This window comes from Mycteria americana, chromosome 7 (assembly GCF_035582795.1).
Source record: "Mycteria americana isolate JAX WOST 10 ecotype Jacksonville Zoo and Gardens chromosome 7, USCA_MyAme_1.0, whole genome shotgun sequence".
Classification (NCBI taxonomy): Eukaryota; Metazoa; Chordata; class Aves; order Ciconiiformes; family Ciconiidae; genus Mycteria; species Mycteria americana.
In genome coordinates, this window is record NC_134371.1 from 39,570,001 (window position 1) to 39,585,313 (window position 15,313).

Here is a 15,313-nt window from a genome sequence, read left to right on the forward strand (position 1 = left end):
CATGTATAAAGACAGATTTCTGTTATTGTTCTGTGAACACACAGCCCTTGCCCACCTTGAGAGAAATGCTCGTAGAATTTAAGTTTTGCATGGTACTGACTCCCTACAGAGAATGAGACCAGACTTAGAGCCATGTGAGCACCATACCACTCAGGAGATTTTCATGTAGAAATTTCTAGCATTTCAATGCCTGGTGCCTATTAATGGAATTAATTGAACTTTTCTCGTTGGCAGATTTTGGCAAGATTGTTTAAAAGCTACAATAAATTATTGCATATCTCAGGCCTCGGTCTTATTCTGCTTTGCACCTTCTGAGTTTGGACTCCCATTAGAGTAAAAGCCATGTTAGTACTGTAGATCCAGATACAGTGCTTAATCACAAACGGCTTTACTTACTGTGTGTGTTATTTCAGTAGCATTGTAACTTGCTTAAGCAGTACAAAGGAAAAGGCTTAACAAATCAGTGTATGAGCTCTTGCGTTAGGGAAAGCCCATGTCTCTGGTTTTGACTTAAAAGAATTTTTAATCAGATGTTTCTGTAATTGGATCCAGTCATCTCTTGGGATAAATTTTCTCTGTTTGAGAAGCTGTTTGCTATGCTTCCCCTTTGGTCTTGCTGTGGTAGAGGCAAAAACTTGACCCATCTGTGTGAAGGGTCCATTTAATGTGTAGAAGCTGTTCTTTATTCGTTGCATCTTTTTTTTCTGTAACTTACATGCTTGATCTCTGTTTGAGATGCAAATACGATTGAAGCCAGTTGTTTGCTTTATCTCTCAGTATTACGAATGAAAAAGTGAAACAGTTGTGAGAATGAATTCATAAAAATTATTATATCTCTAAAGCAGATGTTACTAAACTAATGTGAATAATAGGTATGTTTGTATCAGCAGACATGATCTGATATCTGTATGTTACTTCAGCTATTGGACAAAAACTGTATTCTAACTGCGAAGTGTTTATTTTTAATTGGATATTACTTTGCTAACCTCTATGCTACTTTTGCCAAATTGTTTTCATTATTTGATTGATTAAGGATTTTAGTGTTGTACGTGTAGAATCTGTGAAACAGCATTAGAACATGACTTCTAATAGTAAACCACTTCTGTATTGCCTGATTTTAAAACTAGAACAGCAACATTTTACAGAGACGAGTTCATAATAACTTGGGGTCTGTTAAAGGCTGCAAATGCCACAGGTGGATCCCAGGAGGGTGTCACCCTAAAGAGTACGAATTTTGAGGCCTCACTATTTCTGTATCAGCTTACCTAGGTGCCAAGCTACTGTGTAACTGAGGCTGAAAGTTCATGGAAATGGGCAAGTGTTTTATTAACCAGAAAGCTGTAAGATTTCATGCAAAATCTCAAGACTCTTGCTGCAGCAGTGCCCTGTCTCTTGTTAGAGAATTAGGCTGCGATGCTGTTGGGCTTGTCACCAGGGACATCTTCCTCTCTGAGCACCTTGTTCAGAGCCTGCGCGTGGTGAAGGAATGAAGTTGATAGAGTGTCACGTACCTGCGGACTCTAGGAGGTGACTTGGTGTTGGATATAAGTGCAAACAGTATATGAATGGAAAATCTCTTTGCCTCGGGGCTGTAGTACAGAGCCCTGGATGGGGTCGCACCACTTTGAGACCTCGTACACCTTTGCTGAGCACTTCCCTGCAAGCAGGGTCCTTGAGGGTCTTCAGTCAAACTGCTTGGCTGTAGTGAAGAAAATGGTTCAGTTAGGAAACGTGAAAAGGGAATCAAATCTAGCCTTTACACTGAGGAAGTTAAACTAGATAGGGTCTTGGTATCAGAGGAGAGAATATACAGAAATACTCTTAGCTTCTGTGTGTTAGTATCTCAGCTGCTTGTACTGTTCAGTATCTGCTTTTTTTCCAGAACCAGCTGCTGTGCCATACTGCAATTACGGTCCTCTACCACCCTGAGAGTCCAGAAATAAGATTAGCGGGCATTAGCTATGGAAGTCATATGCTATACTGTCATATTGAACTGTGTTCACCTCAGGATAAACCTTTTTCTGGGTGTTCTGTCTCAAATAGCACACAGCATATCTGTCCTATTCTGTCTGGTCTTTTCTTATGCGATATTTTTGGGGCTACTCTGTCCTGTTTGGAAGCACCTCCCATGGTTTTGTCTGCAGGCATTTCAGATTAAAATTTGAAATGCGTGCTTTTGCAATTCCATGTTTAAGACTCATTTCTTTCAGCTTCTTCAGGGTGTCTGTCATTCCTGTCCAAAATTTGACTCCCTCTTGCTTGAATCCAATATTCTCTTTAAGTTTTAAATTCAAAGCAACAGTTCTTGAGTCATTGTTCCTCGCACTGTTCCTCCATAATTTCATGTGATATAAAGTACAGATGCTGAACTCATGAAACTTCTTACAGATATGCTTTCTCTAAAGAAAAGTTTGAAAAACTTGGGGCTGTAATTTAGACAGGAGGGTGTTTGAGAATAAATTCTCAACATCGATTCTTTTTTCCCCTCTTAAAAAGTATGTGGGTGAGAAACATTCCGTGAAACTGAAAGTGAGGATTCGAACAACTGTATTTTATTTGTGCCTTTCTCATAAAACCTGTATTGGGCAACCAGGGGACAGTATTTTGCAAAGGGGCTTGTGCTAGAGAAAGCTGCTGCTGTATAAGGCTGCTCATTGTTTGAAATTAAGCAAATTTGTTTCCAAAACCCTAAAGACTGAACAAAGGAAGCAACAGGCTTCCCAGTATTGCTGCCTTATGTTGGGTTTTCTGTTTGGGTGCAGCTAGAAATTACATTGCTAGTTATGAATATGTATTACATTACAGTTGTATCGAGTTCAGTGATTAGACGCAGTTTAGCTTTGTTTTAAATTCTGTAAATGGTGCTTCTTGGTTTTGTGGGGAGCTGAAGTATTTGTGTATCTGTCTGTTGGGATTTCATCTCCATTAAACCAGAACGTTGAAGTGCATATAGTCACAATTTATGCTAGTGCTGTCCCTTGTGCCTGTAGTGTGAGACAGGGGACTTAAGATGCTACTAATGACCCGACTACACCAGCTGGAGAGTGAATTTTCCCCAGAATACTCCTAAATCCTCCCAACAGGTTAGGCAAAAAGTCCTCTGCTTGCTGCAATATGCAGGTGCGTACGAGCATACCCTGTTTTCACGGGGTACAGCCGAGCATCTGAGAGCCAGCATAAAGCAACGGAGTGCAGCTTTGCTTTGTGACGTGACTTGTGCTATCACTAAGGTCGTTTCATTTTTGTCTTTGCCAGGTGTGGCTTTTATAGATGGACCAAATGTGTGGCCACTGGTGAGAATCTATCGAGGTGGCTTTCTCCTGATAGAATTCCTCTTTCTCCTGGGTATCAACACATATGGCTGGAGACAGGCTGGAGTGAATCACGTCCTCATCTTCGAACTCAATCCCCGCAGCAACTTGTCCCATCAACATCTCTTTGAGGTAAACAGAATAGATTGTAGGTGTGGCTGAGCTGTGCTCTGTATTGGGAGGATAAATCCTGCACCGTTTCCTGGCAAGGAGTTCTAACACAATTAGAAGAGGAAGTTGCTGAAGTCTGATTAGATTACAGGATTGAGCACTGCTTTCCCTTTTCTTATAATGAGAATTCATTGTAGGTTTCGGGGATGTATTTTCATAAGGTATCTGTGTTTTTTCTATCTTTCTGTAGATTGCTGGTTTCCTGGGGGTTTTGTGGTGCCTGAGCCTACTGGCATGTATATATGGTAAATTCACCTACATCCCTATGCAGGTGAATCCACTCATCTTGTATGGCTTCATGTTGCTTTTTCTCATCAACCCTACCAAAACCTTATATTACAAGTCCCGTTTTTGGCTGCTCAAACTATTGGTAAGTCTCAAACCTGATTTAAATAAATACATTTTAAAAAAATGCTGTAGCTGAGCAGTAGCAGTTCAGTATATACAAGCGTCACTAATATTCAGGGAAGAGGCATGCTTATACCACTGTGTATTTATAGAGCAGATCTGGTACGGTATTGACTGCAAATGGTGGTTGAGCATGGGTTTACAGAAGCAACTTCTGCTTGTCTGTACCAGTCTATCATTGTTGTCTTCGTATTGCAGGTAGCTACTTGTTAATCTTTCTATAGACAGCTGTATACATACTTTTGCACATACAGAAGCTCTCAGATATCTTTGCTTGTTTGTTCCTGAATGTAGTGAAACAGTTTGGTTAGGGTTGCAGTGCTCTAAGGCAAGGCTGCAGTGTTCCTCAGCCCGAACTGGGAGAGTGCCAACGTTGAGAGGGTTCACTGATGAAGGGGGAACCATTGCAAAGGTTCCTGTTTATGAAATTATGCTCATAGGTGGGGGGGGGGGGGGGGTCAGCAAATCTTTTTGTGGCCTTAAGCAGAACTATTTATTTTTGACCCAGCTCCTCTTTTCCTGATAAGATACATCTGGTAAATTGAATGCAAATATGCGTGCTACTTCAGTGTTTCAGCTACAGGTGGGAGCTCCAAAAGAACAGTTTTCAAACTTGTTGGATGGCTCATCACTTTCTTTCCAAATGGCTGTTTCACATGTTCATCCCCACCCTCTATGCCCTTTTAAACGGACTTTAATCAAGATAGTTCTCTCGATACCTTATTCTTGCTGGAACTGCTCTGAGAGCATCGGGCAGAAGAGGGTTTAGCTGGCTGATGTTATTTGTAGGATCATTTTAGTGCCAATTAAAACAATAAACTTTATCTGGAACATGACAAAGATGAAAGGTAGAATCATGCTTCAAGCGTGTGCGTGCAGGTATGCACACAGCTAGTTAACCTCTGTGCTCTTACCTCTGTTACTTGATTTGCTAGCTTACTACTATTTCAGTTTCTTCCTTTTTTGCCTTCCAGCATTCAGCCATCTCTCATAGATGTACCTTCAGTCCCAAGTCTCATTAGTCTTACTGCTCTCTGGTGCTAGGGGAAGCACTGGAAGTGCTCTAACCATGTGAGCAATATCTGTGCTAATTTACCTTAATGTCTTAACAGGGTAAGATTCTCAGTCTTCACAGAGCTCTTGGTTTCCAGTACCTGCTCTATACCAGCTATCTCTAGACTATGCTGCACTCTGTGATACAGACATATCTTCGAGTGTGCACAGGCCAATTCATCCCAAGGCCTCCTGGGGAAAAAAGCTTCATCAAAATGCAAGATCACCTTAATGGTGGAGAATGACACAGTACATCTGACTGTGTGTTACATGGAAGGGGGAAGGGGAAAAAAGAGGCCAGACAAACCACATAAAGAGTAGCTGTTAGGCTTTTCTCATTTTTATTGTATGTAATTGGGCGGCTGGGTGTATTTTCTTTCTCCTTGCAGTCACCAGCAGCTACCTGGGTGAAAAGGGGTTTAAATAGCGCAATTCTTAGAACTGTGCTGTTCACACAGATTTTGGTTTGGTGAGCATTTTTCTTTGCATGCTTGATATATTTCATTTCTGGCCAAAATGAAGTCTGATATATCAGGTGTAGCAGAGCATTACTGGCACCTTCAGTTTTTCTAGAATCAAATCAGGAGTGTAGTTTAGTGTGTTTTAGCATTTCCTGATGGATCTAGGAGGCTTACTGCATCCCCCTGTGATCATCACCAACTGCTTGTTGGTACTCATGAGTGGGCTCTCTTTTGATAATCCCTGAGGGACTGCAAGTTGCACCTGAATTGATCTTCCTCTGAATGAAAAAAGTGATTTAGCCCATAGTAAGTTTAATTCCCATGCCAGGCTCTTCTTTCTCACCTATGTGGTGTCCTTCTTTACCCCTTCACTGACGGATGAGAAGCCCACAAGTGCACTTGTGTAGGCAGAGGAGAGCAGCTCGCCGGGAGGAATCGGATCCGAGCACAGGGGATAGCACAGTGTCTGCATGCCCACGCTCTCTGCAGGGTGCCGAAATGGTGAAACAACTGCATGGAGCCTGTCTGTGAGAGGTGAAAATCTAGGAAGTGTTTAGCTCCAGCTCAAATATCTACTTTCTCAGCACTTATTAAAACTGCAGTAATCAGCACCAGGAAGTCTGTGCTTGGATTGTGGAACTGTTGGTATATAATTGCAACCGATTACGTGAAACTGAGGTTCAACTCCAGCTTCTGGTATTTTATGACTTTATTCTTGTGGTCCATCTTCACTGAAGGATGTTGCAGACCCTTCTCAGCTGGGAAGGGAGGAGTTGCCTGTGGTACCTGCCAGCAGGCAGTGCCTTCTGCTGCCAGCACCCTCTGGTAGCTGGGCTGCAACTCCAGCTGTGCCTGGGCAGTGTGCGGCAGCAGTCGGAAACCACAGTGCCTGACGCATGGGGTTAAGAGGGTTCATACAGCAGCTCAGGTTCTTGAGGATAGTTGACTGAGATACCAGTGCCTTAGCTAGGTCACGGACATATCTGCTGACTCCTCGTCTGCTGGAATCTTTAGGTGGAAAGCTTCTACTCTCTTAGAAGTTTTATGCTGTCATCTGGCAGTGCCTAAGTGTCTATCCCTAAATTAAATAACGACATGGATTTTATTAATGTCTTCTTTTTTCAGGGAGATCTATCTGTGAAGCTGTTTTCATGTTTCTTTTGTTTTAGTTAGTCTTTGTTTCTGGAAAAAAAAGGTCTATGATGAAACAGGTAAAGATAGTATCAGGGAGTGATGGTAAAATGGAGGAAGGACCTTTTGAAAAGGAAGGCTGGTGTGGCTTCTCTGACCTCTGCAGAAGCTGTTCTGCAGCTAGGCTGCTTTGACTGAGGCCAGACCTCCCTAACAGCTGGCCCTGCTTGAGCCTTTGTAATAGGTGCCGTCCTATGTGAGCACAGTGCTTTCTGGGTCAAGATACATATCTGCTGTTTAATGCCACTAAGTCTTAATCCCATATTTGGCTTTGAAATTTAGGACCAGAGCCTTAAATTGGCATTACAAGCTGATGGGAATGTGTCAGTCCTTCCTGGGTTTCTGTAACTTCATACCCTTTAGATTAATAAGGAGAGCAATATGAAAGATAGCCTGTGCTTTCATTAATTTAAAGGTTCGTAAATCTCTGAACTACAGGATGGTGCTGGTGCTGTCTCTTTGAGAAATTGGCTGTTAGTACCTATAACTAACCGGGTAGAGAGAGTTGTAATCAAAGGTAATGGACCATGAAAACTGACTGGTTTGAAAGTAGCAAAACTGCTGTTAAGGCTTAGAGGGAAAGTGGACTGGGATTGAGAGGGAGTCTAATTGACAGTCAATAGGATTTCCTCTGCCCTTTCTTTAACTCTTTCCCTGCTAGAGGGCTTGGGAGATCCAGCAGTAACAATCTTCACTCTTACAACTTCTAACATCAAAGAACATCTAATGTGTTAAGTAAACCGAGCCAGGATCAGACTAATGGCCATGCTGAGGGTGTATAATCTAAGTGACATTAAGTGCGAGGGGGAAAGTAGGTGTGGAAGATGTCGATAGACATGACATAAATGCCTGAAAGAAAGCGGTGATCAAAATGAGGAGCAACGGGAGAAACAGAGCTGTGTTAGAGCTCTTCCACAGAGACTAGGAGTTTCTGGGGAAGAGCTTGGTTGGAGGAGACTGTGCTCTTCTGCCAGTAAAAAACCAAAAAGGTGAGGGGGAAATGAATAGTTGCATACAGGAGGAGGAAAGCAGGAATGTTACTTGTACTAAAATGAGGAGACAGTTCTCTTTTTTTTGTCTGCAGGAGTGAAAGGTCAGCAATAAATCTTCAAGCGTTTCTGTTATTTCCATATTTGTTCAATGCTGTGATGTCCTGTCACTGTATTTAGATGTCTTTGACACTATGTCATGAATGATTCCTTTTTTTTCCTGACAGTTTCGAGTGTTCACTGCTCCCTTCCACAAGGTAGGCTTCGCAGATTTCTGGCTGGCTGATCAGCTCAACAGCCTGGTCGTGATACTCATGGATCTGGAATACATGATCTGCTTCTACAGCTTTGAGGTTCAGTGGGAGGACAATGCTGGACTTCTGGCAAATACAGGTAGAGTAATGCTGATGACCCATGCAAACGTGGTCAAAATGACCTGAAAAACACTGAGCAAGGCAACTTCATAATCAATCTGTTTTGAAGACAGCTACCAATGACATAGGAAACTAAAATAATTGGTGTTTCTTGTAAACACAGCATTAGAGAGATTCTCCCCTTTCTTACTTCCATCCAGAGAAATGGAATTTCACATCAGTGTTCATTTCCTAATCCAGTGATTTGGCCTGACTTGTATAATCATCAAAGAATTTAGACACAGCACTTGTTGGTTGGAAAGAGAAATCCATTTTCCTGGCATTATTGTTTTATTTCATAGTGGTTTAACCATGTATTTGCTTTTAGCCCGTTCCTGTTGCTCAGCATGAAAATAAGTTGCATGAGCTCAGTAACCACAATTTTCTGTGCTGTAGCCTGCTTCTTACAGGCTTCACTGCAGTACCCTAAAGCAAGAGAGGATGGAGAAACTTCCTCAGAGCTTGTTAGTGCCACCCCTTATTCAATTAGAGTTGATGCTGTGACACTAGGGTTGTGCATGCTCTGCCTCTTCTTGCCTTTTTAGCCAGAAGAGCCACAGAGTTGGCATATGAATTTTGACTTTGGCCTTCCCAGTGGCAAAATAGTACCTGTCTCCTCCTGGATCGGGCTGTTGTCTTTCTATTTTAAGCAGTGACTGCTGGCAAATTGTGTTGCCTGATCGTTTTGACACTTGCTGAAAGAATTTGCAGTATGCTTCAATAAGCATCAGTGTTCACTTTGTTCTTCCAATCTGTCTGATCTTTCTCTTCCCTTTAAGACAGTGCTGCAAGTAACTATGTATTTATTTATTAAAAATAAATAAATAAAGCACCTGAGCGGATAACAACTCTTCCTCTTCCAATCCAACCAGTGAAATGATAGCGCAGTGCTTTGGGATAAATGTCAGCTAGTAACTTGTCTCCATTAGTCTGAATAAGAACCAAATGTTTGTTATTGAGGTGTTTGGTTTAGATGTGCTGAGCGAGACAGCATAAGAATGTGGCATGCTTGGAGGTTCCAGGCAAAGCTGGGGTTTTCCTGGTCATTTTCGCAATAAAAAGAAGGCTTTCAAACATCAGGGGTGTGACACAATGTCATGTTAGTGTAGTTGCCTCTCACTAGTTGTTGAAGCCAGGGCTATGCTCGGGCTTTGCTTTTTTAAAAAACAAAACAAAACACCAAACATACTGAAATATGTTTTTTCCTATTACAATATACAAGAAAAATGGGTCAAGGACATCTTAGGCGAAGTAGCCTTTTTGAGCTGTCCTGCAGAGTTTGGAAATGCTCTCCCATTTATGCACAAAAATTCAGTGTTGAAGGCCCTTTGTAATTCCATCCTTAATTTGATTATTCACAGTACTGCCAAGAGCACAAAATAAATTTAAAAATAGATTATTTCTAATCTTCTTTCACGTTAATTATACTGGCAGCAGTGAAAGAGTTAGATGTTGATTTGTCTGGGTGTGTTATTGATGTCATGTTACCTGAATACCTCCTAGATGAAGTAAAGGGCTTCAGGATACTTTCTGGTGATGAGCTTCTTGCTGTTCTGGGTACGTGTGTGTGCATATGTGTGTGTGCCTAAAGTACGAGACATTGATGGGGAATCGCTTTCATGACAAGTGATATTACTCTTATGGAAAGGAAGACGATAGGAGTTCTTAAACTTACTGACTCTGTGCCCCTGACACTTTTTTCTTGCAGATAATCAAATTTGTTACAGCTACTCCTACGGAGTGAGAGCAGTTGTCCAGTGCATCCCTGCTTGGTTGCGATTCATCCAGTGCCTGCGCCGTTACCGTGATAACAAACGGGCCTTTCATCTGGTTAACGCTGGAAAATATTCCACCACCTTCTTCGTGGTGACATTTGCAGCCCTCTACAGCACTCACAAAGGTATTGGTTATTTTGGAAAATCCTTTGCAAGTCATAGGATTTGCTTTTTACATGGGAGAAGCTCAGAATTTGGCATCCTGTTGAAGTATGAACTTTTGTCTTTTGGCACCTGTGAAACATGTCAGTGGAAAGGCAAAGGCCTGCCTAGCTTGCAAAGAGTATTTTAAGATCATCTTTTAGGTATTTTTCGCATACATGGTCTGCTTAGAGCTGCACTTCAGGAGTGTGAGAGAGAATTTCCAGGTTTCTCTCTCAAAAGGACAAAACTGAAATACTTGTCAGTTTTTGCTGTGAAGGGAGGTTGAATGGGAGATGTGTAAGGAAAGGGATAACATGGGAAACGCTTCTCCCTTGGCATTCATGAATAGCTAACCTGGATCATCTGAATAAAGTCAGTTCATCATTCCTGAACACGGGGACATGCGCACAGTGCTGGGAAAATACCCTCCCTGGATTTTCCGGTGTGTTTTTATCCATGTTTTTTCTGCAGCTGGTAGGGAGTTGTTTCCAATCCATTTAACTGCAGATTGAGCTCTGATCCCTCAAGTTCCTCATCTCCCTGGAAACGACAATTACTCAATTCTGCTCTTGTTCTGAAGGAAAAAGCTTTTAGTTTCTGCACTTCAGGCAGTCGCCCTGCCTTTCATTGTTCTGAAGTCCTAAAAGCTGTATTCTTTTATTTGAAAATATATGCCTTCTATATCTCTGGAAATTAGCAACCGCACACGCTTGTGAGCAATTACTTATCCTGAAATATGATTGTGGTGGGGCAGGGAGAACTGTTCAAGGCATGCTTCTAGTTAACATGCTGGTTTTTTGGAGAGGTGGCAGGGTTATTGGAAACCTTCCTGTGGCCAAGAAATAGCTGATTTGATATAGCTGGGCCTGAAGTCACACCAATAATGTTTGTCAAGCCTTGCATTTGAATGGCAGAGAAGTGCACTGGTGCAAGCTGCCTGAAGGCTGGAAGTTGAGCGCTCTGTATCCGGAGGTACACGCAAACCTGGTGCGGGAGCATCAGTGGTGGATCCAGTGCCTGGCCCCTCTGTGCATCTCCTCCATGCTGCCATGTCCTCGGAGCTTGTTCCCGTTTTAACTTGTTTGCTCAGTGACATTCTGCAGCTCTTCAGTTCCAGCCCTGCAGTCCAGTTAGTCACCGCCGCCAAACCCCGAGATGAGACACATACAGATTGCCTGGCTATAGTCACTGCTTATATGCTTTTATATACAGTGCCTGCTTTGGGGAGGCTGACTAATGTTTCTCCTTCCCAGGGGGGACACTCTGGCAGAGCCTTCTGCAGGAAGGTTGGGATGGGTTTGGAACCAAGAGGAAAACCAGCATCTGTCAAAATGTCCTGTTGAAGAATTTGACCTCTTCCTACTCCCCTTGAAGTTTGCATCCGTGCCAGTACCGCTGACCCTTGTTCTCGTTGCTGCCATACATAACTGTTGTCTGCTCTTCAAGTCTGGCAGGGAGTGGGTTGTAATGAGGTGTTTATGAGCCAGGCACGGGGCTTGTTCCAATTGCTGAGAGACGTTCGTGACTCCCAGCTTTTGTCTGTCCGGTTTTGTTAGTGGGAGTCAATAGCACATAGTTGTTGGTATCATACAAAAAAATTTGGAAGCTTTGTGGCCTTTGGAAATTACATGTTAGCACAGATTTTGTAAATGTCACAGTGCCTGGGCTTGTAGCAATTTTTCAGAGGGCTGTATAAAGACCTTGCTGTGTCTTCTCAGCCCTGTAGGCCTATTCCCATCCTGCCATAAATGCACTTTCTAATATGCTGTACCTGTTAAGAATCCAATTTTATCTATGTGCTTTACATAGATTCTCAGTTCTTTTTGAACTTGGAATCAGATGGTCTGTCATCAAGTTGTTATGATGTTACTGTTGAAAATAGATGCACTGCTCGCCCACACCTTCCCTGTGTCTGCCTAAGGATAGCAGAGGCAAACACTGATCTTTTACCTACCAAACATCTGTTGGGGGTTAGCTGCTTGCTATTAAGCACTGCCCGAAACAGGTGTCAAATTGGTAAAGATCCTTGCTCCTTAGACCTGCTCTAAATTGCAATAAGTAACGAACCTGTTAATTGCTGTGGTAACAAGAGTTTTATTTAAACAGTCTTTCATGCCAGTGTTTGCAAGCCTATGACTTATACCTCTGGAATGACAGTTTTCGGCTGCCAGGACAAGAGGGTAATTGGTGGCCTTTTCTTGGGAGGTCAGGTAATGTACACCAGTGCCTGTTCTCCACTTGGGAGTCCTGGGGACCTCACAGCCCTCTGGAAAGGCTTGTCTTCCTCCCTTGATTTGAACATTGAATAATTTGTAGCTGCTCTGTAGGTTTTTAGCTTGCATCTGCCAGCTGTGTGAAGATGGACTGTGCGGCTAGGAGGGTTTGCTTGTGTTGTAAGCCAGCTAATTCATACAGAGTGCACTTACCGCGTTGTTGCACTGTGTTTTCGTATGCTTGTTGGAAAACAACTCTAACTAAAGAAATGTTCAAATGCTACCTTATTATGTTCAAGTGATGTATGCTGCTTCTAGTCGTATGTGGTACTCCCTTCTCCAAACCTACTGTAGCGAAGGAGCCCCCCCAGTAACACAGTGTACTGTGGGCTCATGACTAGTATCTCAGTTTCCCCAATATACCACTGTTTAATAATTCATATTGCTTGGGCGGTGCATAATTCTGATTCTTTCTTCCCTTAGACAAGCTGTCTCTTTATTTTTCTTCCTTTTGATTTAGATGCAAAATGCAATTTTCTCTGCTAATTGCAGTTGGGATGTTGGACCAGTAAGATCTGTTAGATTTTCTCTCCCAAAGTGGCAGTCCTGTTGTCCTGGGACTAGACCAGTTTTACAGAGTTAACATGAAACTATCATCTCCTGAATTAGTGAAGCTGAAGTGAGAGACGCTACCCCTTAACATAAGATCAGAGCAGACAGTGGTTGCATGGACGAGTGCCAACTCAAGCTGCCCACTTCACCATGGCTCAAACACGGCCACGTTTCAGGGACGACAGCAGCAACCCAAGGGCAACTGTTGCTGAGCTCCCAAAGGAAGAATTCTCAGTATTTTTATATCGCTCAAAGGAATGGGAAGCAGAGGCCGTGTTCTGTAAATATAGTCCTGCGGGGTATGTTTGCACAGGCAAATGAGGCATATCTGTAACTCTAAGCTACCTAGCAACTGGAGTCCGTGCCGCTGGTCCCTGCCTGCTTGCGGCACAGCCGAGCAGAAGCCTCTACCCCCAGCTCTTTCCTACCCTTGCTTTAATTTCCCTGGCAGTGCTGAGCAGCCTTCCCACAGAGCTAGCCAACTGAATATTATATTGCCTTATTTAATCCTTACGGAAACATAAGTGGTGCTGGGGAAACAAACTATTAAGCCCGAGTCTGCAGCACAATATTTACCCCAAGTGCAGTGTTCTTTTGACACACAACTACTTTTTGCAGTGTTTTCACTCTGCCAAAAGCAGATGCACTTTCCTTGACAAATGCACCAGTATAGCTGCTTCCCCTTCAGTCCAGCTTATAGTAACATTCCACAGGGATCCCCTCTTGTATAAAGTGTACTTGCATTTAACAGGGTACCCTGACATACCTAGAATAGCGAGCCTGGGTTTCGTTCCTTGCTCGGACCCGGTTCAGCCTTTGTAAGATAGGATTGTTATATTTAGGTGTTCAGCTCTTATGAGAAACAGTGCAACTGGAGTTGTGTTGTACTACTCTGAGTGCTGGTCACTTCTTAAGCTTTATGCATGATTTATGCTCCAGCTTCATTCTTTGTAAAATGAGATGCTTCTTGGTTTTGCTACTGCCTGTCAATTTTCTCTTACCTCCATGCCTTTTGCTCCCATGGTGTCATCGAAAATATCTGGCTTACACAGAATATAGATCTGGCTTCTGTGCTTGAAGAACTGAGCTTCTTGAGTGCTTTGTACTCTTCCATCATTTCTTGTTTTGTGGGATTTGCTGTTTCAGCGTGAGCATTTGCGTGTTTACCTTGGTTTTTTCAGGAACGTGTTACTGATCTTAAGGACAAGTACTGGGTTAAAATTGGCTACGTGGGATTTTATCCTTTAACTGAAAGATGGTTTATGCAAGTTTTCATTGTCTGTTTGATATACAAACCTTATTCAATGAAATCACTGTGGTCTGGGTAGTATCCAGATATTTATTAACCTCTGAATTATTCCAAAGTTAATCCATGTGGCCAGGAAACTTGAGCAAGTGTCTCTTCTTCAATGCTGCTCCCAGACCCTTTCCCGGTACTCCAGATAAGACTGCTGAACTCTAGCTGTCATTGGCTTGGAAGTGCTGTGGAGAGCATTTGGTTGGCCTAAGATAATATAACTGCCACGCACTTTCTCATTAAACAGCCCAGGAAATTGACAGTAATTAAAAATACAGAAGTTAACTAAATAGGGCTGTCTCTAAAGAGTAGTGCTTCTGTCTGTTTTCTCACCATTGCTTCAGAAACAGGCTTTTCCTGATGAAGCGATGTGTAATTTGTTTTTTTTAAAAGCCTGAGAAAACTGTGAAACTCCTTGCTTTGCCAAGGAACAGAGACGTGAACTGTCAAGGCAAGAGTCATCCTTCGATTAATGGGCTTTTGCAGGAAGGTGTTGGACCATCCCTTACTAATAGAGAGGTTTGACCAGGTCTGACCAGATGAAGATGAATGGGAAATGTGCTGCTTTTTGAAAATATAGTGGAAGATTCCCAGGTCTCTTAACTGCTGCCCACTCCTCATTAATCATGATGGCTTCAGCTGTTACCAGTGGTGATACTGGCTGGCGTAGCTGACTTCACGCTGGAACGGATCGCTGGTTCTCCCATGGTCTGTCCCACCGCAGCTCTGCTGGGGAGGGGTAAGATTTCCAGGTGGAGGATAATGGTGCATGGCAGGAAGGAGGAGAGGGTGGTGGTAACATCAAACTGTTGCACTGGGAGCTGCAGGAGGATACCTGACTGCACCTTAGCTCTGCTCTTCTCTGCCGGCTGAAGTACTGGATAGTGGGTTGTCATTTAGCCCTTGTTGCTACCTTGTTAGAAACTGCAGGGTGCAACCCCTATGGAGTGAATTTGGTGGTAGGTGGAACAAAATTAACTGCAATCCTAAATGATTACAGCAGGAGATAAGAACAAGGTGATGTGAGGACTAAAATGACTTTCACAGAAATCAGACATTGGTGCAGCAGCTTATAATATCTCAACTGAGAAATGTCATTTCATTTCTAGGGAGTGGGGTGTGGGGCAAGGCAAAATAAGTGGAGATCTAGAATTCAAGTACAAATCTTTTTTTAAAAAAAGTACAAAACTTTAAAAAAAAAATTAATGAAAGAATGAAGCAAGTAGCATTTGTGAGATCCTGTTCCCTAGTTTATCCGTTGTGTGTTGGTGCAAG

General features: G+C 42.7%; 1 protein-coding gene across 1 annotated transcript in view; it reads left to right on the top strand.

Moving 5' to 3' along the window:
* Positions 1-15,313, top strand: part of XPR1 (xenotropic and polytropic retrovirus receptor 1) — a 116,162-nt gene that overhangs the window by 84,447 nt on the left and 16,402 nt on the right. The window contains exons 8-11 of the mRNA XM_075507963.1: positions 3,256-3,443; positions 3,673-3,852; positions 7,812-7,977; positions 9,706-9,897. Coding sequence (XP_075364078.1) covers positions 3,256-3,443; positions 3,673-3,852; positions 7,812-7,977; positions 9,706-9,897 — 726 coding nt within the window. The remainder of the gene's footprint in view (positions 1-3,255; positions 3,444-3,672; positions 3,853-7,811; positions 7,978-9,705; positions 9,898-15,313) is intronic.